Source organism: Canis lupus, chromosome 15 (assembly GCF_048164855.1).
Source record: "Canis lupus baileyi chromosome 15, mCanLup2.hap1, whole genome shotgun sequence".
Lineage (NCBI taxonomy): Eukaryota > Metazoa > Chordata > Mammalia > Carnivora > Canidae > Canis > Canis lupus.
The window spans coordinates 16,200,050-16,226,893 of record NC_132852.1 but is presented as its reverse complement, the minus strand read 5'-3'; the positions used below and the strand labels follow the sequence as shown (position 1 = coordinate 16,226,893).

Below are 26,844 nucleotides of genomic sequence, written 5' to 3'. Positions count from 1 at the left end.
CCAGTTGGCTCCAGCCTGTAGGGCTTCAATAAAACTCATCCTCCCTTGTATTCTTTTACATTTGTGGGATGAATGGAAACGGAATGTTTACTTTTACAAAAGCTTCTCTTAATGAAAAATTAAGCTGGAAATCTTGAAATTAAGGGAGTTTTTAAAAATCTTAACATGAATAGAAGACAGATGGAAAGAAAACAGAAAGGAAAGAAGTCCTTCGTTAATTCTCCTTTCTCAGTTATTCATCGGTTTCCTCTAAACACCTACCATTTCAACTCATTAAAATTCAAGCTAAATATCTGGCCCAGACTAATCCAATCTCATTCTCAGGTCCTTCTAATTTGAGATAAAAGAAGGTCACAATTAAAGGCTGAAGAACTACAATCCTGGCTCTGCCCCCACAGTTCTATGGGACCTCCAACTTCCCTTGAGTTCCCCAATTCTCCTCTACCTCCCCAGGGGTGTCACACACGTACTCCACTGTGCCTTCTTGCATGGTCCAGCTCCTATACCTGTTTACACTGAAAGTGGCAATGTATGCCAATGAAGCTTGATGAAGTCAAGCCAGCATCCTGAGAAGCTGCCATCACTTCTGCCAAAGTCCAGTGAAGTCCCCGATCCTGAGAATAGTTCCCAAGGGAGTGGGAAATGGGACTACACCAATGTGCTCCCTCCCAGAGGGAATGATATTGCTGCTAATATCTATTTGTGTTCCAGGGCCGCCAATCCCTAGCAGCTAGCCATGCCCACTGTTGAGGGTGCTACTGGCTAAGAAAGTGACCCTCCTAAAATATCAATCACTAACACTAGGCTAACTGCAGTGTGTGTTCTTAAATCGTATAGATATTTTCATGAATTTTCTCCTCATTTTAGGGCTTAGAAATACACTGATATGACTGATCTGGAATGATAACTACTGGAATGATATACTCCTCTCCTTTTAAAGCAGTCCATGGGGATGTCTGGGTGGCTCAGAGGTGTGATCCCATGGTCCTGGGATCGAGTCCTACATTGGGCTCCCTGCATGGAGCCTGCTTCTCCCTCTGTGTCTCTGCCTTTCTCTCTGTGTCTCTCATGAATAAATAAATAAAATCTTAAAAAAAAAAAAAAGCAGTCCATGGACTTGCACCAACTTTTGAGTATTTATCCAGCCCCTTAGTCTCTCTTTAGAAGGGGTTACTTCTGGTTTAAATATCTAGTTAGGGGATCCCTGGGTGGCGCAGCGGTTTGGTGCCTGCCTTTGGCCCAGGGCGCGATCCTGGGGACCCGGGATCGAATCCCATGTCGGGCTCCCGGTGCATGGAGCCTGCTTCTCCCTCTGCCTATGTCTCTGCCTCTCTCTCTCTGTGTGTGTGTGACTATCATAAATAAATAAATAAAAAATTAAAAAAAAAAATCCAGTTAGTACCTGGTGGGTTCACAAGACCTTACTCATGCCCAGATAATCTTGAATTCCAAGCCATGCCTGCTCCAAATATGTGTTTTCTTTTATTGAGAGTATTTACTTCAAACACAATGAGAACTGGACTTATTTTTATTTATGCCAAATGGCAAAGAAACCTGGAAATTCAAAACTTAAATGCAAAAAGCATAGACTATCTGCACTATTTGAACTACTTGGTTGCTTTGTTTTTCTTTGTTTTCTTTGTTTGTGTCCCTAAGCAACCCCATGATCTTCTTTAAATAACTTAAAATCTGTGTCCTAATCCTGAGAGACAGCCCATTAAAACCACAATAGAAGATGGTAAAGAAACCCAACATCAACAAAAGAGGTTCCCCTATTCCTGATAATTCATTTAAAATTGCAGTAATCAATGAAACTTGAATTTCCAGGTAGAAAACATAGCCACATAAACATCTGAAGACTCTCTAGACATTTCCATAACAAAGACAGCTTTTCTAATTTGAGGACCTCGGCAAAAAACTCCTAAGAAGACATACCACCGAGGATTCTAAATGCCTGGGTTGCCATTGCTCTGGCCTCCACATCACAGCTGGATGACCAAGCAATATCAAAGCTCCTAGACAGACTAATTCTGTGTCTTCTATTTTAAACTGCTTTGTAAAATGAAATTGAACATGTCTGCAATTCTAGGAATGCCTGTTAGGCCTCCCACCAACCTCTTGAGTCAATCACCAACTCATCCACCTTCAAAAAATATTTAGGTAAAAAGATATCTTGCTTCCAATGAGGCCTTGTGTTATTCAAAGTACAATGTGTAAGTCGGGTGGGGATCTAAATTTAACCCATGAGAGAAAGACCATATAGTATTTTCCTAGGACAAAGGAGCATATCTCCACTAAATAGATTCACACATGGCACATGAATGGCAGGCAGTCTTTATTGTCACTTCTCGGTGACACTCATAGACACAAATCTTTCTTTTTAATCTTGGCTTCTTTTAAATATCATGCTGCCAGGTAAATGTACAACTTACTATGTTTTACTTGCCAACTAGCATAACGTTCAAACTATTTTGCTTATAATTTTAGACAGCACACTATCTTAAGAAATACATAACTAACATTTTTCAAGATATTTGAGATACCTTAAAATAGGTTTTAAAGCATTTTACAGTTTAACTTTCAGGAAATTTGTAATCTGCAGGTCTATTTTCCACCTAGAGAATGGAAATTTAAAAATGCAAGTCAAAAGATTCAATTGCCGTATTAACAAACAGCCTTCAACCCTTTTCATGCCCCCAGACCACAGCCCTGAGACCAGACAACCACCAAAAGGATGGAGGTCCCTAGTTATAGAGAAAGCAGATAAAAACACACGTAGACAACAGCAAAAACACGTAACCATTGGTAGAAAACTCTCCAAAGTCCATGACCTCTTGACAGGCATTCATTTTTGCATCTAAAGAAATGTATAATTTATATCTACCTTTTCCAATTTTCTGAGAAGAGAGATGACCCAAAGAACATTGCACTATCTCAAGAATTGAAAACACATACCAGCTTCCTGTCCCCAGATGACCTTCACGCAATAAGCTCCAAGAAGATATTACTCCATGACTGTAGGAATTCAGAAAAGACAACAAATTCCAATTGAATATCAGTCACAAGTTTATCAAAACGTGAAAGAACTCTAGTTGCCTTACTAGACATATTCTATACGTTGAATAGCTATATGTGAATTAGGGATCCAATTTCTTCCATGATTGAAGCTAATTTTTTTTTATTGTGGTAAGAACACTTAATATGAGATCCACCCTCTTAACAAATTTTTAGGTGTACAATAAATAATACATCGTTGTTAAATTAGTGAACTTATGCATCTTGCAAAACTAAAACTTTATTTTTTTTTTAAACTAAAATTTTATACCCATTGAAGAGAAGTATCTCACTTCCTCCTCCCCACAGCCCCTGGCAATGACCATTTTGCTCTGTTTCTATGAGTTTGATTATTTTTGATACCTCATATAAATGGAATTATGCAGTATTTGTCCTTCTATGACTGGTTTATTTCACTTAGCATAATGTCCTCCAGGTTCATTGAAGTTGTCACATATGGTAGGATTTCCTTTTTCTTTAAAGGCTGAATAACATTTTGTCACATGTATGTACCACATTTTATTTATACATTTAGCTGTCAGTGGACATTTAGATGGTTTCCATAACTTGGATATTGCAAGTAACACTGCAGTGAACATGGATGTCTCACCTCTTTGAGATCCTGATTTCATTATTTTAGACATATATTCAGAAGCGAGATTGTTAGATCATATTGCAGCTCTTTTTTAATTTTTGGAGCAACCACCATATTACTTTCCATAAAGGCAGCACCATTTTACCTTCTCAGCAATAGTGCACAATAGCTCCAGTTTCTCCACATTCTTCTCCAACACTCAACTTTTTCCTATTTTTTTTATAATGTCAACTATTTGATAGTAAGTCAACTTTTGATAACAAGGAAGATTTAAAGATTTTCTTATATTCTCTGACTCTTTTATAAAGAAAGGTGAAGTAGGACCACTATTCTGCTGAAGCTGTATTTATTTATTAATACCTTTATTAATACATTTATTAAGTACTATGGGTCAGACATTGTATCAGACGTGGGAAATGGAAAGTGATTAAGATTAGCCTCACCTTTAAAAAGCTTAATGTCTTTAGAAGCCCTGCATTGCAATAGTATGAAATACAATGTGTATTTGGAATGCAGTGGCTTTGTCTCTCCCAGAGGGGACACTTAATAAGTAATTGTAATATGGTTGGTATGTGCTAAACCAGGGGAATGTACATGGTCCTACAGAAAAACAGCAGAGAGGCATATAAACTATCCTGAACAGTGGGGATGATCAGGGAATGCCTCCCAGAGAAAGTAATACTCAGATTTGAAGGCTACGTGGAATAGGCTAAATGAGCCATGAAGATAGAAACAAAAATATCACCCTCATTATGATGAAGCTCATTGGAGAAACAGATTGGTTTGTAGTCAAGTGAACTTGCTAATACTCTCTGCCCCACACTCCACCCCACCCAAATTAGGCACCAACAATTTCCAGGGAAAAAACATGATCTACAGATAAGAATTACTATCTCACACTGGGCCCGACAACAGAGAAAACAAAAGGTATAGAATCCCCAATCCTTGAAGTTTGTTAATAGAATAACTCCATCTAATTAAGAAATGTGGACCAATGGCTTTGAAATACCATTAAGGGAAAAGGAGGAATAAGGGGTGGGGTAGGAAGACAAGAATAATAGATAATCTCTCCACATGAAAATAAGGAGGATATAGACCATGCAACGGTCTATATCTCCACCACCACGAAAAGAGCAAACTATCATCTCTCACTTGGATTACTGTACTAGCTTCTTAACTAGTCTCCCTGTTTCACTACAATCCAAACTCCACATAGTCACCAGGATATTTTTTTTTCATTGTAAATATACATAATGGACTGAATTGTGTCCCCCTGCCCCATGTTTATATCTTGAAGTGCTAACCCTGTAATGTGACTGTATTTGAAGTAAAGAAGTAATTAAGGTTAAATGAGATCATAAAGGTGAGATCTTGACCTGATAGGATTAGTGTCCTCATAAGTGAATATATCAGAAAGCCCACTCACTCTCTCTCCAAGGCAACTGAGGAAAGGCCACTTGAGCCCATAGAAGGAAGGCAGCTGCCTGCAACCCAAGAGGAGACCACCAGGTATCAACCCTGTTGGAACCTTGATTTTAGATTCCCTGGTCCCCAGGATTGTGAGAAAATAAATTTCTGTTGTTTAAGCCATGCAGTCTGTGGCATTCTGTTATGGTAGCCCAAGCTGATACACATGACACAACACATACCACTTTAATCATTTTCAAGTATACAACTCAGTGGCATGGAGTACATTCACCATGTTGCACAACCGTCACCATTGTCTAGTTTCAGAATCTTTCTGTGACCCCAAAAGGAAATCCCATTAAGTAGTCTCAAGCCCCTGTCAACAATTAATCTGCCTTTCCTATCCCTCAAGCCCCTAGCAACAACTAATCTGCCTTCCTTCTCTATGGATTTACTTATTCTAAACTTTCATATAAATGGAATCATACAATATGTGATCATCTGTGTCTAGCTTTCTTTACTCAGCATATTCTCAAGGTTCGTCTATATTGTAGCCTTTATTCAGTACAGCCTTCCTTTTTAAGACTGAATAATATTCCATTGTTTAGATATACCATATTTTGTTTATTCATTCATTAATTGGTGGGTATCTGGGTTGTTTCTATCTTTTGACTATTTAAATAGTAATATTATAAACATTCATGTGCAAGTTTTTGTTTGAACACTAACTTTCAATTATTTGGGGTATACCTAGGAATAAAATTGCTGGATCATATGGTAACTCTGTGAAGTAACTTACTGAGGAAACATGAAGATGTTTTTCACAATGGCTGCACCATTTTACATTCCCACCAGCCGTGTATGAGGTTTCCAGTTTTTCTACATTCAACCAACACTTATTTTTAGAATAATATTTTTAAAATATAAACCTGATCATATCACTCCTCTCTTTAAAATAAACACTAAATTCTCCATCATGGTCTACGAAGTCCAACACTATTTTGCGTCTGCCTGCCTCTTCACCTGCATCTCTTACCACTCTCTTTCTCAATCTCTGAACTATAGCCACACTGGGCTTCTTACTATTCCTTGAAAATGCCAAGGGCATTCTCAACTCAGGGCCTTTACACATGCTGTTGCCCAGACCTGATGGCTGTTCCTGCCCAGTAAAGATGTTTTCAAATAGCCCTCCTCAGGAGAACCTTCCCAGAGAACCCCAACTAAAGAAGTTCCACACGTTCCTATACACCTTTTAGTACTTGCTATCTCATTACTTTGGTTCATTGCCTTCATAACCTTCAAAACCATCTGCAATTCATTGTCTGCTTTACACTGTCTTCTCCCTGTAGAATGTAGAGTTTCATTAGAGCAAGATCTTTGTCTGTCATGTTCATGTTCACTGCTGTGTCCCCAGTGAGCGTCATGGCGTCTGGTACAGAACAAACACTCGACAAATATTTATTGAATAAATTACTTAATATATGAATAAATAGATGAATTCTAGGCCAAAGAAGCATCACTGTCAAAGATTTATCAACACTAAGCAATTTAGTGAGTTCTGTTAGACACAAGGAGTGTTATTCAGCTGGAGAAAGAATGTCTGGTCAGGAGTGTGAAAGTGGAAGCCAGAGATCTGGGTAGAGGCAGAGCATCTAGGCTCTGTGGGCTAAGCTAAGGAGTCTGATATTTATCCTGGAAGGTACTGGGGGGGTCCATGAGCCATTTTAAACAGCTAAATAAGAGACATGATTACTCTTACATTTTAGAAAAGATCACTTCAGCAGCATTCTGCAGAGTGAATTGGAGGTTATGAAACCAAGGACAAGGAAAGAAGTGAAGAGAGTTTTCCAGTCATCTCAGGAAGAATGTGAGGTGCCTGAATTAAAGGAACAGACCTGGAGACAAGGGGTCTGATACGAGAGCTAGTAATGTACTGAAGCGATCCATGAGACTGGTAAGCAGTCATATATTAGGGCAGGAGTGAAAGGCAAAGCTCAGATTTGAGCCTGGAATCACTATCATGGTGGTGGTGCTGCCTTTCATCAGAGCAGAGGGAAGAGATGGGGAAAGGAGCAAAAGATTTGAATGTTGGACAAATTGAGTTTGAGTTTCTCTGAGAGAAAAAATTGAATAGACACTTCAATATCTGGATCTCGTCTTCACAAAAAAAATAGTAGTAATCGGATATAAATTTGATTGAGGGAGGTAGGCTTCAATTTTTAAGCTGAAAAGCTATGGGTTTTAATGAAAACCCTTAATGAGACTCCAAAACATTGCAGAGGAGCCTGTGAATCACTGACATTTAAGAAGCAGTTATAGAAGAGGCCTCCTGAAAAAAAGAAAAAAAAAAAGAGGAGGAGAAGAGGCCTCTTGAAATAACTAAGAAGGAGCATCCACTGATAAACATGTGAGAGAAAAGCCAGAATATTGTGATATGGAAGGATCCAAGGGACGTACGATTTAAAAGAATGCCCAGGCCTAGAAACTTCACTGAGTTTGAATTTAATTTACCATGAACAACACAGTCAAGTCCATGTCTAAGACTTAATGATTTCATCATTCTAGGGGAACACAAGTGTAATTTCCTTGCAGATGGCTTTCCTGTAAAGACTTTCCCTCCAACCATTATCACCTGGGCCAGTACCTGGGCCCTACAATGTTCTTTTCCTTCACAATGTCACCAGAAAACTGGGGGGGAAAAGGACAGAAGTACTAATTTTCCTCCACTCCACAATGTGTCTCCCACATAAAAGAAAGCTGAACCCATTATTTTACAATCAGGATAATATTTTCCACGTACTTTATACACTATTTAAATTATTCATTCGTTACTTATTTCTGTTTTTCATCTTATGTTAAAGAATTCTTTTTTAAAAGAAAACTAGACACTGTTAAGATGACTGGATATGGAACCCAGCTCTCTCTCGATTTAATTGACACATCGAGTACAGAACACACACATTTTATTTGTTAGGAGACCAGCCATGACTCCCAGTGGTGAAACAGGTGGAAATGCTCAAGGAGATGGCCAGGGCGTCTGTGAGAGATTATATTCTAGCATTAATGCTTCACTTCAAGCCTCCTGAGTGACTAAACCCAGGCCAGGCATCCAGCCATCCGCATCTAGAGCTCCCTGTACAGTCCCCAGGGTTTCCACTGACTCCGTTCTCAACTGAAATGTTTTTATAGTGATGATAAACTGACTCCAAATAGAAAAGCCCCAAAACACATGTTCCCTGTTACTCAAGAATGGGTTCAGATGTGGTTTTATTATAAATATGCATCCTGGCTCTTCTGATTGCTCTCCAGTGTCATTAAAAATGTGAAGGTACATCCACAGAGAAACTGAGGGCAATTAACCCCATCGAGTAAAATACCATTCAACTGAAAATTAGGTCTTTGATTTCCTGAGACACCTCTAAGCAGGAATTTCTAGGATCTGTGAGCAGCAGGCTGCAGTGAGATGGACTTCAGCTTTCTGGGGAGTCCTTTTTTTTGGAAGATTTTCTTTATTTATTCATGAGAGACACAGAGAAAGAGAGGCAGAGGGAGAAGCAGGCTCCCTGTGGGGAGCCTGATGCAGGACTCGATCCCAGGACCCCAGGATCACGCCCTGAGCCACCCAGAGGTTCCTGGGGAGCCCTTTTCCACGATGTTTTGTGATGCTTCCTTAGTCCCCACGGAAAATGAAACTTCAGCGTGAACAGAGCTGCTGGCCTTTCAGCGACCTCAAAACTGCACCAGACAATCTACAGAGGCTGTCGGAAGTGCACTGGGGGCAATAATCCCTAGCAAATGTGCCTTAAAAGGCAACATGGAATAGGAGAAAAATCAGGAAGAGGCAGAAAGAGGCGACCCAGGTTTGAATCCAGTTCTGCCACTTACTGGATGTAAGGTCTCAGATTCCTTATCCTCTCCCAGAGTCAACAGCCTCGGATAATCATACCTGCTTTGCAGGGTTAGAAATAATTAGCATGTTAAATGTTCAGCAGGGCGCCTGACACATCATGGTAGCTCTCCCGATCAAGTTCACTTTCCCAGGATCGGAAACAGGTAATTAGTGCACGAAGAAAGAAGCATCTTACTCAACCAGCCAACTGGCAGGAAGCAACATGCCCTCATTCAGCTTAAAGTCCACCCAGAAGACAATCCAGTAAGGATGAAGATGCTTCAATGGGAAAACATTCAAGATTTCCCTACTCTGACCAACTCTCTCTCTCTCTCTCTCTCTCTCTCTCTGTCTCCATGACTCTGCAATTTGCAAAAGTGCTAGCACTGAATGGCAGCCACCAGCAGTAACAGAGGCAAGTGCCCAGGAGAGGCCTTTATTTGATGCTCAGCCCACACTGCCTCAGTTCATGTTTCCAGCATACTAATGATTCCCTTGATTGTTATTAGTTAATTCAGTGCAAACAGTGGAAAAACTCAGTGACATTTCAGAGGGGAATACCAAATGAACTTGAGCTGAACCATCACATCGTCCCAAGGAGTGTGACGACGTGGGAATGAAACAATATAGGCTCCTGCCAGCCCTGAAGGCAGACACAAAGCATGGAATTCGGTGTGGCTAATTCCGCAGAAGAGATTTCACAAGGGCCCAAATCCTCCAAAGCATGAAAATCACACAGACTCCTACCAAAGAGGAAGTCAGACACAATGCATGGAAGGGCTTGGGAGCGCTGGCTGACTGCCCAGGCCCCTGGATGCGTTGCTCTGCACAGCCAGACCAGCAAGTGCGTGCAATTACAGCAACAGCAAGGTGAAGCTGAGGGAGATGAAACAGTAAACAATGGACATAATGGCAATTGTCAAGGAAGGAGCTTCCCGGTAGGACTACTTGGAGGAAACAATTTAGAAGGAAGAGCTAGCTTCCCCAGCCAACAGAGCTTCAAGACCAAAACCTGTTTCTACCTGCCAATAATTACTGAGCACCTCCTCAGTGCCCAGCCCTGGATGGCAGTTGTGGTAGATTCTAAATAAATATAGCCCATGTCCTAGAGGAGCCTATTGTCTGGTTGGCAATGCAAAAATAGCTCCATGAGCACGTCATCCTTTTGAGATTACGTGCCTCTCAAAGTTCAGATCCATGCCCTGTGGCTTCATGTAACCCCAGCACCCACCTCCCTGCCAGGTGCTCAGTTAAATTGGAGAATAGCTGAGTGTAAAAATGTGATATATTGGCTAGAAAGAAGAATTCAATAAAAACAAACTTTGATGTAGATGCAGGTGGTCAATCATGTCTTTCCACAAAATGTGAAAAGGGAGTGGGATGTGATAGAGAAAAGAGAACATTCCAGAAAGGAAGAACAGCACATATAAGGATATAGCATTTAATTCCTTTTTCTAAATGTGTGGTCCATAGACCACCCACAATGGATTTGACCCCAGAAACTGAATTCAAATATTTTATGAGTGGAGCCCAGAATTTTGCATTTCTGATAAGCACCTAGGCTCTTCTAATGCTCATCAAAATGCAGAACCACTAGCTAAGGTGATCTCAGACTCAAAGACAGGCAGAGAGGAAGAGAGGTAAGGAAGGAAAAGAGTAAGGAAGAACGGAAGAAAGAAAAAGAAAGAGAAAACACCAAAATGTAGGAACCAAATGGGAAGTGGAATCAGAGTCTACTTGCCAGGTTCTGTAGTCACTGCTGTGTAATGAAGAAACCAAACCTGAATAGAACCACACAGGCATCCTCGGGTAAAGGGCACCTGGAAGCGCTTCCTTAGCAAAGTTGGCCTCTCTCCTAGGGATAAGAAAGTGCTCTTGCAGGTTCCTAACCAAGACAGTGACAGTATTTCAATCTGACAGAAGTCTGGGAGGTAGAGAGGGAGAGATTTTTGGCAAGGAATCCATCTCAGAACACTTACCACCATCAAGAGGTGAAGGCACTGAGAGTGCCTGAAACACACAGAATTTAAAATGAAGACAGCTAGGGACACCTGGGTGGCTCAGTGGTTAAGCGTCTGTCTTGGGCTCAGGTCATGATCCCGGGGTCCTGGGATCAAGTCCTGCATCGGGCCCCCTGCAGAGAGCCTGCTTCTCCCCCTGACTGTGTCTCTGCCTCTCTCTGTGTCTCTCATGAATAAATAAATAAAATCTTCAAAAAATAAAATGAAGACAACTGGATCATCAATTGTACTGCTCACACACCCCAAGTTATGGAAACTATGTCTACTCTCAGAAGAAAAGAGGTCTGTCCTCTTCAAGACGTAGACCTCCACCTCTTGTGTCCATCCCCCGATGGCTCTTCACCAGCATCGCTCCCCTCAGTTCTTCCAAATCATCTTCCCTCTGACTTCAGCAAACCTCAGTAAGCTTCCCATTTGGAAAAAAAGAAAATTCTTTCTCTTGGCCTGTATTCCCTCCACTGACCAGCCTAGGTCTCCACTTCCCTTTCATTTACCAAGTCCTCGAGAAGATAGTCTGTGTTCACCCCTCCTCCTGTTATTCTTCGAACCACACAGTCGGCCTCTGTCTCACCATTTCTGACCCCTCTCTGAGACCTAGAACGTTATGATCATCATAGCCACGTTCTCTCCACCTCCCTGTGATATTTGCCGTCTCTCCCTGAATTCTCGTGTGTCTTCCATGCCACCTTTAAATGGTTTCTTTAAATGTTTTATAAGAGGAAAAACATCTTCTTCTACTCCTGCCCTGGAAATGTTGCTGTCTCTGCTGATCCTCGAAGTTTAATCATTAATCATCTTCGTGTTGCTTCACACACCTAATTTCCTTGGGTGATTTCATCCCGTATCAGTTACTTATTGCTGTGTAGCTAGCAAATTATCCTAAAGTTTAAGGGCTTAAGACAACCATTCTATTATGCTTATCACAGAATCTGTGGTCAACAATTTGGAAAGTGTACAGGTGAGGGTGACTCCCCTCTGCTCCACAATGTCTATGGCCTGAGCCGGGAGGACTCAGAAGCTGAGAGTGACGTAAAGGCTGGCGACTGGAAGGAGGAATCTTTTTTTGAGTATAGTTGACACACAACGGTACATTAGTTTCAGGTGTACAACATAGTGTTTCCACTTCTCTATCCATTATGGTAAGCTCTCTTCAAGTGTAGCTACCATCTGTGCTAATTCCTCATTTACAGCATCATTGACTATATTCCTCATACCAACCAAGCCTTATATTCCCATGATGTATTCATTCCATAACTGGAAGCCTGTATTTGCCACTTCCCTTCACCCACTTTGTCTTCCCTCCCTCCTTCCCTCCCCTCTGCAAATCATCTATTTGTTTTCTATACTTATAGGTCTGGTTCTGCTTTTTATTTGTCTGTTCATTTGGGTTTTTTAGATTCCACTTAGGGAAATCATACAGTGTTTGTCTTACACAGCCTGACTTTTTTCACTTATCATGATATCTTCTAGGTCTATCCATGTTGTCACAAATGGCATGATTTCATCCTATGACTGCATAATACTCCATTGTACACATGTGCCTGTGTGGTATATTGGTGTGTGTATACATATGTATGCATGTATATGTATACACACACCATTTTTAAAATATTTTTATTTATTTATCCATGAGAGACACAGAGAGATGCAGAGAGAGAGGCAGAAACACAAGCAGAGGGAGAAGCAGTCTCCATGCAGGGAACCCAATGTGGGACTCGATCCTGGGTCTCCAGGATCAGGCCCTGGGCTGAAGGCGGAGCTAAACCGCTGAGCCACCCAGGATGCCCCACACCATTTTTTTCTTATCCATTTGTCTATCAGTGCACACTTAGATGACTTCCACATCTTGGCTATTGTAAATAATGCTGCAATAAATGTAGTGGGAATAAACTGATTTCTTCAAATCAGTGTTTTTGTTTTCTCTGGGTAAATATTTCATAGTGAAATTATTGGATTGTATGATTAACCTATTTTTAGTTTTTTTTGAGGAGCCTCCATACTGTTTCCCACAGTGGCTATACCAGTTTATATTCCCACCAACAGTACACGAGGGTTCCTTTTTCTCTACATCCTCACCAGTGCTTTATTTCTTGTCTTTTTTATTTTAGCCATTCCACAGGTATAAGGTGATATCTTATTTTGGTTTTGATGTGAATCTCCCTGATGATTAGTGATGTTGAGCATCCTTTCATGTGTCTGTTGGCCATCTGTATGTCTAAATTGGAAAAATGTCCATTCAAGTCTTCTGCTCATTTTGTAATCAAATTGCTTGTATGGCGGGGGAGGTTGGTGTTGAGTTGTATGTGTTATTTATATTTGGGATCTTAACTCTTTATCAGATATATCATTTGCAAATATCTTCTTCCATTCAGTAGGTTGCCGTTTTTGTTTTTGTTTGTTTGTTTGTTTGTTTTTTGATGGTTTACTTTGCTGTGCAGAAGCTTTTTGGTTTGATGTAGTCCCAATAGCTTATTTTGGCTTTTTCTTCCTTTGCCTTAGGAGACATATCTAAAAAAAAAAAAAAAAATGTTGCTAGGGCCAATGTCATAGAAATGGCTGCCTGTGCTCTCTTCTAGGATTTTTATTATTTCAGATCTCACATTTAGGTCTTTATTCCATTCTTAGTTTATTTTTGTGTATGGTGTTAGAAAGTGATCTAATCTCATTCTTTTTCAAGTAGCAAAAGTTTTCCCAGCACAATTTATTGAAGAGACTGTCTTTCTCTCACTGTATATTCTTGCCCCCTTCATCATAGATCAACTGACCATTTAAGTGTAGGTTTATTTCTGGGCTCTCTACTCTGTTCCATTGACCTATGTGTCTATTTTTGTACCAGTAACATACTATTTTGATTACTACAGCTTTAGAGTATGCCTTAAAATCTGGAATTGTGATACTTCCAGTTTTGTTTTTCTTTCTCAAGATGGTATGGCTATTCACGGTCTTCGGTGGTTCCATACAAATTTTATTATTTTTTATAGCTCTGTGAAAAATGCTGTTGGTGTTTATTTAATAGAGATTGTATTGAATCCATAGGTTGTTTTGAGTAGTATAGACCTTTTAACAATATAAATTCTTCCAGTCCATGAGCACAGAATATCTTTCCATTTTTTGTGTGCAATTTTCAATTTCTTCCATCATTGTTTTATGGTTGTCAAAGTACAGGTCTTTTCACCTGTACTTTTGGTGTGCTTTAAATGGAATTGTTGGAGCACCTGAGTGGCTCAGCTAGCTAAGTGTCTGCCTTTGGCTCAGGTCATGATCTCATGATCCCAGGGTTCTGGAATTGAGCCCCATGTTGGGCTCTCTGCTCAGTGAGAAGCCTGCTTCTCTCCCTCTGCCTTCCCTTCCCCTGCTTATGCTCTCTCTCTCTCTCTGTCAAATAAATAAAATCTTTAGAAAAAATTTAATTGCTTTCTTAATTTCTTTTTCTGCTATTTTTTATTAGTCCATACAAATACTACCAATTTCTGAGTATTAGTTTTGTATCGTGCAAATTTACTGAATTTGCTTATTAGCTCCAACAGGTTTTTGATGAAGTCTTTAAGTTTACTATGTATAGTATCATGGTCATCTGCAAATAATGACAGTTTAATTTCTTCTTTACCATTATAAATGTCTCTTACTTTTTTTTTTTTTTTTTTTTTTTTTTGTCTTATTGCAGTGGCTAGGAGTTCTAGTACTATGTTGAATAGAGTGGTGAGAGTGACATTCTTGTCTTGTTCCTGACCTTAGGGGAAAATCTCTCAGTTTTTCCCTATTATGGATGATGTTATCTGTGGGTGTTCATAAATGGCCTTTATTATGTTGAGGTATGTTCCCTTCTGGACCACTTTGGTTTTTTTTTTTTTTAATCATGAATTTGAGTTTTGTCAAATGCTTTTTCTGCATCTATTGAGATGATTAAAAGATTTTTAGCCTTTGTTTTTAATGTGGTGTATCAAGTTGATTGATTTGTGAATATTGAGCCATCCTTGTATCCCCAGAATAAATCCCACTTGATTATGGTGAATGATCCTTTTAAATTATTGTTGAATGCAGTTTGCTAATATTTTGTTGCAGATTTTTGAATCTATTTTCATCAAGGATACTGGCCTGTAGTTTTCTTCTTATGTGATGTCTTTATCTGGATTTGGTGTCAGGGTAATGCTGGCCTTGTAGAATGTATTTGGAAGCTTTCCTTCCTTTTATTTTTTGGAATAATTTGAGGAGAATATATATTAGCTTTGTGAATACAACTGGTCCTGGATTTTTTTTTTGGTAGTTTTTGATTACTGATTTAATTTCATTACTAGTAATTAGTCTGTTCAGATGTTCTATTTCTTCCTGGCTCAATTTTGATAGGTTGTGTGTCTCTGGAAATCCACTTTGGAAGATGGACTCTTTACTCACATATCTAGTGTCTGTTTGGGGGCCACCAATAATAGTGCCAATGGGACCTCTCCATGTAGCCTGGCCTTCCTCAGAGCATGGCACCTCAGAGCCTTCACATGGCAGCTGGAGACTTCTGTCCCAAGTGTTAAAATCAGTAAGAGAGAAATTACATCGCCTTTCTTAACTTACCATCAAAAGGCATGCAATATTATTTCCACCATATTTTATTGGAAATATAAGAGTCATATGTGTGCACAAGCTCAAGAGGTTGGGATACAAACTCCACCTCTCAAAACGAAGGATGTCCAAAAAATGTCTGGCACTCACAACAGATTCTGCTATAGCTCCAAAATATTTATCTCTAGACTTTTATATCTAACTGCTCTATATTTATATATCAGATTGCTTAGTGTACTATTAACACTACTAATAACAGCAAATAAAGAGGTAAAGCTGTCATTATTTATAGATGGCATGATGCTACATACAGAAAACCCTAAAGACTGCATCAAAAAATTGTTAGAACTAATAAGCAAATTCAGTAAGGTTACAGAATATAAAATCAATACACAAAAATCTGTATTTAGTTATGCTAATAATGGAGTATCAGAAAAAAGAACTTAAGAGAATAATTTCATTTACTATTGCATAAAAAATACCTGGGAGTAAATTTAACCAAGGAAGTAAGAGAACTAAGTGCTGAGAACCACAAGACAATAATGACAGAAATTGAGGAAGATGCAAATAAATGGAAAGATATTCCATGTTCATGGATTAGAAGAATTAATACTGTGAAAATGTCCATACTACCCAAAACAATCAGCAGATTCAATGAAATCTCTATCATACTTCCAATGGTATTTTTCACAGAAATAAAACAAACAATCTTTAAATTTGTATGGAACCACAGAAGAACCTGAATTGCCAAATCAATCTTGAGAAAGAAGAACAAAGCAAGGAAGCATCACACTCCGCAATTTCAAACTGTATTGCAAAGCTATAGTAATTAAAACAATATAGTATTGGCATAAAAGCAGATAGAGATCGTTGGAGCAGAATAGAGAGTCCAGAAATAAACCCACATATATACAGCTAATGAATTTATAACATAGGAGCCAAAAACGTACAATGATGAAAGGACACTCTCTTCAATAAACAGTGCTGAGAAAATGAGACAGTGACACATAAAAGAAAAAAAAACTGGACCACTACCTTACACCATATACAAAAATTAACTCAAAGTGGATTAAAAACTTGAACATAAGATCTGAAACCATAAAACCCCCAGAAGAAAATACAGGCAGTAAGATCCTTGACATAGATCTTGGCAATGATTCTTAATCTGACACCAAAAGCCAAAGCAACAAAAGTAAAAATAAACAAGTGGGACTACATCAAATCAAAAAGCTTCTGTACAGTGAAAGAAGCCATCCACAAAATGAAAAGGCAACCTACTGAATGGGAGAAAGTAACTACAAATTATATATGTGATAAGAAGCTAACATTCAAAATATATAAGGAATTCACACAACTCAACAGCAAAAAAAAAAAAAAAAAAGTCATCCAATTACAAGTGGGCAGAACTGAAAAGACACTTTTTCAAAGAAGACATACAGATAGATGGTCAACAATTCCATGAAAAGATGCTCAACATCAATAATCATCAGGGAAATGCAAATTAAAACCACAGTGAAATATCACATTACACCATTCAGAATGGGTAGAATAAAAAAGGCAAGAAATAACAAGTGTTGGTGAGAATATAGAGGAAGTAAACCTTTGGGCACTATTGGTGGAATATAAATTGGCACAACTACTCAATATGGAGATTCCTCAAAAAGTTGAAAATAAAACTACCTTATGATCCAGAAATTCCACTTCTGGGCATTTATCTGAAGAAAACAAAAGCACTAATTTGAAAAGATATATGTTCCTCAATGATTGCACTAATTTGAAAAGATATATGTTCCTCAATGATTGCAATTACCAACATATGGAAACAACGCAAGTGTCCATCAATGGGTGAATGAAAAAAGAAATTGTGACGTGTGTGTGTGTGTGTATGCATATAGACATATATGGAATATTATTCAACCATAAAAAATAATGAAATCTTCCCATTTATAACAATGTGGCTGGACCTTAAGAGCTTTGTGCTAAGTTAAATAAGTCAGACTAAGAAAGACAAATACCATATGATCTATCTTCTATTTAGAATCAAAAATAAAACAAAAAGGAAAGAAAGAAAAATAAAAGAAAACCAAGCTCAAATTGGTGATTGCCAGAGGCAAGGAGTAGGGAGGTAAGACAGAATGAATGAACTGGTTTGGTTTGTCTTTTTTTTTTTTAAGTTTAAAAATAATTAATAATATAAAAGCAAGTGTTAGAGATGGACTTGCACCTAAACTTCCCAACAATCAAGACCAATAAACTAAAGAGATGGAAGGATAAATGCATGAATCTCTTCACCCTGGGCTCCAAATAGTGATATTGGGAATTTAGCTGAGCTGAGGATGCTGTGGAATGTCCTTAATTATCATCAGAAAAGGGCTGCAACACACGGCTACAGTTGTGACATGATACACATCATACTTCTCTTATGTAGTCAGATCTCATCATTCACATTAGTTATGTTATTAAGCTGCCACAAACACCAAATTAGCAAATGCTGAACCATTGCTCCTAGGGGAAATACAAGGTTCAGTTCCTATGAGCTTCTTTTCACTATATTTTCATCAACCAGTCCATACATAACCTTGTAAAGACCCAATAACAGCAAATTATTATATACTCATTTAGCATGTGCCAGGCACAATTCTAAGTATTTTGTATTTGTTAACTTATATAAACCTCATAATAACTCTAAGAGACAAGTACTATGGTAATCATCATGTTTTTTTTAAGATTTTATTTATTTACTCATGAGATACAGAGAGATAAAGAGAGAGAGAGAGAGAGAGAGAGAGAGAGAGAGGCAGAGACATAGGAAGAGAGAGAAGCAGGCTCCATGCAGGAAGCCCGATGTGGGACTCGATCCTGGGACTCCAGGATCATGCCCAAGGATGAAGGCAAGCACTCAACCGCTGAGCCACCCAGGCTTCCTGGTAATCATCTTTTTAATAAAGATGTTAAATAATCTGCCTAAGATCATGCAGCAAGGATATCATTCAGGTAGTCTGGCTCCAACTTGTAGTTTTTTAACCAGTATATTATACAGCAGATATTCTACAGGTATTTCAAATCTAACATTGCCAAAACTCTGCATTCATCTGCCACATTCTCATTAAAATAAAGATACCTTGCTGTGCTTCTTATATATTTCCTTCTTGTTAATAATTCCAACTTTCACATAATACCCAAATGAAGAAGTCTGGGGGCCATCCAAATCTCCTAACCTCACGAATTCCCCATGTGAGATCTGTCCTCAGATTATGTCAATTAACCTTCTTAATGATTCCCATATCTGCCCATTTGTCTTCAACCTCACTGCCCATATCCACATCTTCCTCTGTAAGTTTTAACTGAACTCTCTGCTTCCTATCTCTTGCAACTGTGATTCGTCTTCCCAATGTCCAAAATGATGCTTGCAAAATGCAAATCTGGTTATTGTACATGTTGCTTAAAACTCTTCAAAGGCTCCCAATAAGAAAAAAATCCAAGTGTCAGTGGAATACACAATATCCCTCTGATATGGTCCCTGACTACTATGACCCTTGTGTCCTGTCCCTTGCCAGAATGCTAGGGTCTATCCACACCAGGTTACCTGACATTTTTTAATTTGCTGTTTCCTCCCTGCCACTGCATATCCCATACAGTTTTCTCTACCTTGAACAGCCTCCTTCTTTTTTCCCCCCTTTCAATTCCCAGTCACCTGGAAAAGTCTTACTTACCCTTCAAATCCAGCTCTAATATCCCTTCTTCTGGAAACACTCCTTGACACCGTCCCCAAGAAGAGTTGAATATTTCACTCTTCATCCATGTATGGAATGCTGGCCCAGCACTCAACCCATAATGCGGTCATGTTTTACATCTCCATCTCCCTTGTTTTATTACTGGCTCCTAAAGGACAGAAAGGGGGCCTTATTCACCATCTCATTCCCAGCATCCGGCATGTCAGAGATGCCCAGTGAATGCTTGTGGAATGAACGCACAAATGAATAAATAAACCACAATACACAGTGACATTTGACATATAGGAAATAAATAAGAGGCAAAACTTACAGTATCTATCCTTAAAACCTGGAACAGTAGCAGAAAAATGAACAGAAATGAGGAAACTGAAAAGCATGGGGACCAGGAAATCAGCTTGAGGTGAGAAAAGAAAATGATGGTTTTGGGTTTGAACAGGTTGGATTGTATAGTACCAGTAGATGGTTAGAAAAACAAGATCAGTAAATAGATGAGAGTTCAAGGTTAAAATTGTAAGTTTGAGAACTAAACTAAGAGAGATGATTTTCTTTTTACCAAGAAAAGCATTTTCCAATTAAATGAGAATAGAACAAACAATTTTTGCTGACTTTCTTCTAGAAAGAAAATGTTAAAGAACTTTCTAAAGATAATTTAAAACAATAATCATGAATGTCACATTTAACAGAATCACGGTTTATCATAATTCATTTTTTTCAGTTGGTCCTTCCTTTTTCATCTCTATTATCATACTCTCTAAAAAGGGAAGTACTAAGAGAAAATATGTGGAAGGGTCATCCAGAAAGTACTTTTTCTTAGAATAGTACCCAAACCAGAGGCAGAAACCTCTGGGAGTGATTAGGGCTGGGCCGTTGCTTCTTCTCTAGAATTTTCCCTCATAGCAATGCCCACCCCTACCCTGACAATCTCCTCTGAACACTTTCCGGCTGACCTCAGGGAACAGTAGGATATAGAAAAACTGCCCATTTCATGTCCCTGCTTTCCATTCCCTCTGCAAAGCCTGAAGAACTCATCAGGGATTATACTGATGGTGTATAGGTGGTATTTATATCTAAATGACACCAAAATGGTATGTAAAAAGGCAAAAAACAAAAAGCATATAGTCAACTGGTTATATAAGCCAACTTGAGATGAGGTATGAATGATTGATTAGTGCAATTACACTACGCCGAATATCTAGTCTGATTTTTTCTTTCTGAATTGACCTCTGGAGGTGTGTGTATACCACACAGAAACAGCCAGTAACGGACAGGGGAAGTGTGATTTGCAGTGATACAGCCAGCCCAAACAGGTAAAATCAACAAGAATATATGATGCTTGTTTCCGTGCTAACCCAATGTAGGTGGAGCGCTGGAAAATGTTTTTTTGTTTTTTTGTTTTTTTTTTTTTTTTTTTTTTTTTTTTGGAAAATGTTTTAAGATCAGAAAACAGCTATCCCCTGGGACTTTTACATAATTCACCACAATGGGCAAAGTAGTACCAAGCCTGGCTGTGGGATTTACACTACTCCAGGCTGGCACTTTGCTTATAGCTTCCTGAAGCTCTTTTATCAGTTTCCAAACCAACTTCCAAAGAGACCACACTATTAAAAGTGTGTTACAGCTCTGCTCTCCTGGACTGCTATGGGGCCATCATATTGGGCATGAAGTCCTAGAGCCTCATTTTCACATTTTCACATTTTTAAAGCATTTCCTACTTCTCTACCCTCCCCACTCTCCCCTGCCTCGTGAATCAGGACATCCTGGGGGGTAATGCCAGAAACACTGGATTCCACACTGCGGAATGGAACCATGACAGGACCCTCCCCAGACTCTCCTAACGTTTATGCCTACATCAGGCAGACAGTGGAGTCAGGTGAACCTGGGTGTGGATCTTACACAAATTACTCAACTGCTAAGAAACTATTTCCTTACCTGAAAAAAAAAATTGGAATAATAATAGCATTCTAAGGGACTTGTCCTGGGGATGAAGTAAGGTGACACCAGCACAGCAATCACTACAGCATCTGGACCCTAGAGATACTCAGTGAATGCTTGGACCCCTCTTTTTCCTCCATGCAGTTTCATCCAGTTTAGGGGCCCCTTGGTTCACCTTGCTCCACTCAGCACCCTCACTCTGGCCGTAGCACCCACATAGACCCACATAGGACACTCTCAACTCCTAGTGTCTGTCACACTCACCCCTCATGTGTCAAAAACTAAGTTTAGAGACTGAATTTGAGGGAGGTGACGATTGCTCCAATCACGATTAAACTGTATTTTGAGTATAGTGATGAATCATCTTCCCGTGTGTACTTTTAAATGGTTCGTGGCATTGAGGACGTTTGCATGACACTTTTCACTTTTCCGTTTCTCTGTTTTCAAAAAAACTACATTTTGAGTATATTCGTGGATGTATTCATGTATATTACCTAGGCCCATAAATACGTGCGGCTGTAGGTGCTTAACTGCAGAAACGCTGAATAATTCGTGACGCTGTGCCAGGCCCTGTGCAGAAAAGCAGCTCACCTCATTCTCAAGGTAACCCCACGAGAGGAGCGCAGTTCTTGCTCCCCTCTTACAGATGGAGACACTGAGACCTAAGGACGTTGGGTAACTTCGCCTAACGTGAAGGTCGCACAGCTAATAAGTAAATATCTCAAAAGCGCTCAAAATTGCTAAATAACCAGCTGCATTTAGGAGGCTTTGGGTTTTCTTTTAACGGGCAGCAGAGAAGCTGTGGTTTAAGTGCGTTGAGCTTTGCACGGAGCGCGCCGCTGAGCCGCCAGGAGAGAAGCAGGAGGACAGGTGCCCCTTTAGGAGACCAGGGGACGTTGCAACCCGAAGCCTCCTCCAGGGCCGCCGCCCGGAGGTCGGAGGCTGCACCCAGCCCGGGCTCGGCTGCAAACTCCCGCGGGCCTGGCGCGGCTCTTTCTTCCAAAGTTGGAGCTCTCCTTGGTGGGAGGGGGTGGGGAGGAGGGCAGGCGGGTGACGTCACTCGGGAGCGGGGATAAAGCTCCCCGGCCGCGCTCGGGGCGAGGGCACTTTCTGGGGAGCCGAGCGGCCGTCCGGCTCGGGGACCCTGGGCGCGGGCAGGGCCGCCCCTCGCTGCGCCCCGCTCGGGGAGCCCCAGGCGCTCGCTCCGGCTCCGGGCCGCGCCAAGAGCACCATGCCGCAGAACGTGGTCCTCCCGGGCCCCGCGCCCTGGGGCTTCAGGCTCTCGGGGGGCATAGACTTCAACCAGCCTTTGGTCATCACCAGGGTAGGTGCTTTCCGTTCTTCGGCTGCGGGGCGGGGCGCTGGCGCGCGCGGGTCCCCCGGGATCCGAGGTGGCCCGCGAGCCCCGGGTGCGCTGCGCTGGGTCGGTCCCCCGGCACCGGCTCAGAGCTTGCGGGGCGGCAGCCACCTGGCGAGCCGAAGCTGGGGATGCAGAGCGGTGTTCCGAGACTTCACCAAGTCCGCTCCAGGGCTCTCCGTCCGCAGCCCTGGGTCCCCAGCAACTGCCCAGGAGGGGTGCACTGACAGCGCGACTGCGCCTCGGCCCAGAGGAGGCTAGGGTGGGGGCTTCTGCCCTCAGCCCCAGCCACCCCGGGGTCCTTTCTGGAACAAAAGAAATGAGGGCCGGGAGGAGGGAGGAGTGGTCGACCTCGGCGGGGGTTGGGGGGTTCCTGGGACCTAGATGCGCACCTGAGCGCGCTTCACCTGCGCACGGAGCTGCGGCGAGGGGGAGCTCAGGGCGCAGCCGGGCGGGCCGACTTGGGGCCGCTCCTATCAGCCCAGACCGGGAAACTATTACTAATGTGTTTTCCTAGGTTTCCAAGCATTTTGGGAAAAAAAAAAAAAAAAGTCTCCAAAGCTGGGAATTTGGCTTAGGAATCCTCTCCTATAACTCAAACTACAAAGAAAATGCGAGCAGATAGTTTAGTTTACCTGATGGAAAGTCACCGGTCAGCCTAATGACTTTGAAAAGTAATACTTGACTGTCAGAGTCAAGTTTGCCTTACTTAATATTCCCCCAGAGTATTGTCTAATTAGAAAAAAAAAAAAAAGAAAGATAAAAATAAAAAAAAAGAAAAGAAAGAAAAGGGAAATTTAGGGATTTCTGGCCTGTTAGGAAATTTCTAGTTGGTCTAGTTGATTTTTTTCTAACACAAGTGTTTGTCTTACTAGAAAATTATTTGTTACCACTAAAAGGCATTTTTAAGCACATCTAAAAGCAAAAACTTTCAGAATATTATACTTTTCTTATGTTTTCTTTCGTTCCTTACTTCTTATGTTGTATTTTATAAATGTATGCCTTGTAATTGGATTTACTCATATAGATTTTTGAACAAGGTAATATCTTTTAAATTCTGTTCTACTTATATATCTATGAGATTTGGGAACCAATGTCTTTTCGTAAATATCTCAAAGCATGTGCCACACATACACATACCATGGAACATTTCAAGCTTTGTTTTACATTTTTCAAAAACATATAAACACATCTGACATGTGTTTTTGTATGAGACATGAAAACTTAACATACCCCCCAAATTGTTCCTAAGTAAATTTAGCAGAAAATGGTTTAGTGATCTGGGCCAAGCAATGAATGCCTTTTATGGAACTACCAACCAAAACAGTTTCCATTATCTCTACTAAGAAATATTTTTAAAGTTTCTGAAGTATAGTTTTCATTTGTTTAGATTAAAGGAAAATACACTGTTGAATCCTAACAAAGGATAAATCACATTTCTAGTAAATCCTAAAGAAATAATTTTGTCACCAAAACCTTTTAAGTGATTTATAAAAGAAATATCTTGCTATTACTATGTAACATGTCAATATGATTAATCCTATGTTTGAAATGTTGAGTTGTTGACATTACAAACAATGTTTATTTTAAAGCAGTGCTTATATATCCCAGTTGAACTACAGGAGCTATTGGCAAATGTATTTGATATGACAATTATTATCTGGGAAACCAATTCTTTTTTGAATTTCTAATTCATTACTAATTTGTATCCTTCATTTTGTTATTTTCAATAACAATGCATGACTATAAATGATTATCTCATTTAATTTCAATTAATTTAACTTAAGAATAGCAGGTTAAATTCAACTATTTTCTATTCCAAGTGTTCCCCAAACCACGCACATAGCAGATGTATGTTGAATAAATGAAAGCTTATTCACTTCAACCTTTTTGCCTTAGTGAAAACCTAATTGAGAATGTTCCCACTGAAATCATAAGAACAGTAAAAATCACTTGTAAGAAGAGTAAAAGATATTACATGAAACTAATTATCAGTGTTGTAATAAAATGGTAAATTTTTATTACTTTTATAATTTTTGTATTTTATTAAATGGTAGTGAATAAGATCTTATGTGTATTATTGTACTTCGATGCTTGCCATGCACATCTCTTAGCCCTTTATACTAACTCACTTAAACTTCACAATAATCCTGTAAGAGTAGTTACTACTATTCTTTTTGCAGATGAGAGATGAGGCTTCAAGAGTTTCACCAACCTGCTGAAGATCACAAATGGTGGGACAGAACTTGACACTAGTTCTACTTGCCTCTGCAGGCTGCATTCTAAAGTCTGCACATGTAGAACAAACAAATGAACAAAAACAAAACAGTTTATTGTACAGATCTTTCCAAATAGATGTTTTGCGCCATCCACTTCATCATCCCCTGGTTCTATTGATTCTTTGTCCTTAGGATCTACCACTTGCCTTTTCCCTTACCTCTGTCCTTATTCAAGCTTCCATAAATTCACACCTAGGTCTTTGTCTCCTCTCTCCAATTCACTCTGCATTTGTCTGACCAGCCATCTTCAGGAAATGCTAGGTTGTATCCTCCTCATTCTTAGAAACCCTTCAATGCAATGCCAGTTTAGAGAGAATAAAATACGTGTTCTCTGAGCACATTCACGGCCTTCACTCCCTTCCAAACTCAAGTTTCCAACTTCATTTCCTCTCTCTTCTTCCCCTAGATTAGGTAGTCATGTCACTACTCTGGACAACTTATGATTCCTCTATCTGTTCACAGCTGCTATCATTTTTCTCCAGAGATTTCCCCTCTGCCCTACCTCACTGTCCTCTCTCTAAGGAAACTCAATCAAACACCACTCCCCTAGCCTTCTACTCATAATAAGCATTTCATCCACTTGGTTACCATAGCTCTTGCCTACAACCTCTTTTTACATCATGCCTTGTACCACAGATGTTTGAATACATCTGTATCCCACAAATTGCATGCAGGAACTCTTTTTTTTTTAATTTTTATTTATTTATGATAGTCACAGAGAGAGAGAGAGAAAGGCAGAGACACAGGCAGAGGGAGAAGCAGGCTCCATGCACCGGGAGCCTGACGTGGGATTCGATCCCGGGTCTCCAGGATCGCGCCCTGGGCCAAAGGCAGGCGCTAAACCACTGCGCCACCCAGGGATCCCTTAAATGTAACTATTGCCATAATTGGTGCAGAGTATATCCTCAAAGATATTCTCCAAGACAAAAGTGAGAATTGCTTTCTTATTAATTAATCTGTTTTAGATAAGTTCTTATATATGCAAAGAATAAAGAAACCAATGCCTGCACTTATTACCACACAAAAATTCCTATAAATGAGATACATTTCTCAAGTCAAATAAATTTTTGTCTTCCTTCCTACAAGCTATCACCTTCCGTACCTACCTCACACTTTGCAAATGCAAATGATCCTAGGCAATGGGTCTCTACTCCACCAGAGTTGGGGGAAGGGTTTACAAATTAACTCTCTCCAGCAATTGAAATTACAATTCACAAAATTAGGACAAAGGGTCTCCACCCTAGAAATAATTTACAATACAATTAATCAGCTGGGTGAATTTGTATCATAAAAGACATCAGAAGTAAGGTAAACCAAACACCAGACATTCTCAAAAAAAATTAGCAATGCATTGTGATATACATATTTTGTAGGAAAATAGTTTCTAGGCAATAGGTGTGCTATCCTTTGTGCAATATAAACTTGGCTCGTAGATGTGAAAGGGTTGTTACTGCAAACACCGTATATAACTGGCCTCTGCTTTTCACAGAATAAATCTGAGGTTCATATCTCTAAGTGAGCAGCTTTTCTTTTTCTGGCAAGAAGATTCTAAGGAGTCTCTTTTTTAAGCGTTTGGACCACCCAGAAGGTGGATCTACTATCACAGCCAAGTTACAGATGGTTTGTTTTCACAAATGGTCCAATTTGGAATAAAGTACAAGTTTCTTTTGTGTGTATGACGTAAGATTATTATATACATCTGATGCTGGTGTGTCCTTTCCCACTCAAAGCCTCCTCCCCTTCTTCCTCCCTCCTTCCTATTCAGAGCACACTCAGAGCCAACATCACTGTAACTGAGAACACTACATGGACTTGGGTATCAATATAGAAAACTTTACTATAGTCTTAACTTTTGCAGGCTTGAGCATAGAAAAATATTTTACTTTACTATAAACAATTTGAAATTCGACTTTTTAGAAAGAAGTCTTCACAGGTGAATGCAATCCTTTACCAGGATTCAAGTGTAGTAGGAAGGTTGATGGGAAAACCTATTTAATTTTAATTCTACCAAAGATATAGCTGAAT

General features: G+C 39.9%; 1 protein-coding gene across 3 annotated transcripts in view; it reads left to right on the top strand.

The window, feature by feature from the left end:
* Window positions 1–22,251: 22,251 nt before the first annotated feature.
* Window positions 22,252–26,844, top strand: part of PDLIM3 (PDZ and LIM domain 3) — a 30,358-nt gene continuing 25,765 nt past the window's right edge. For 2 of the 3 annotated variants that reach the window (XM_072776003.1, XM_072776001.1), the window contains exon 1: window positions 22,288–22,507. In XM_072776003.1, coding sequence (XP_072632104.1) covers window positions 22,415–22,507 — 93 coding nt within the window. In that variant the 5' untranslated portion in view covers window positions 22,288–22,414. Of the gene's footprint in view, window positions 22,508–26,844 lie in introns of all 3 variants that reach the window. The other variant, XM_072776002.1, reaches the window with a different exon arrangement.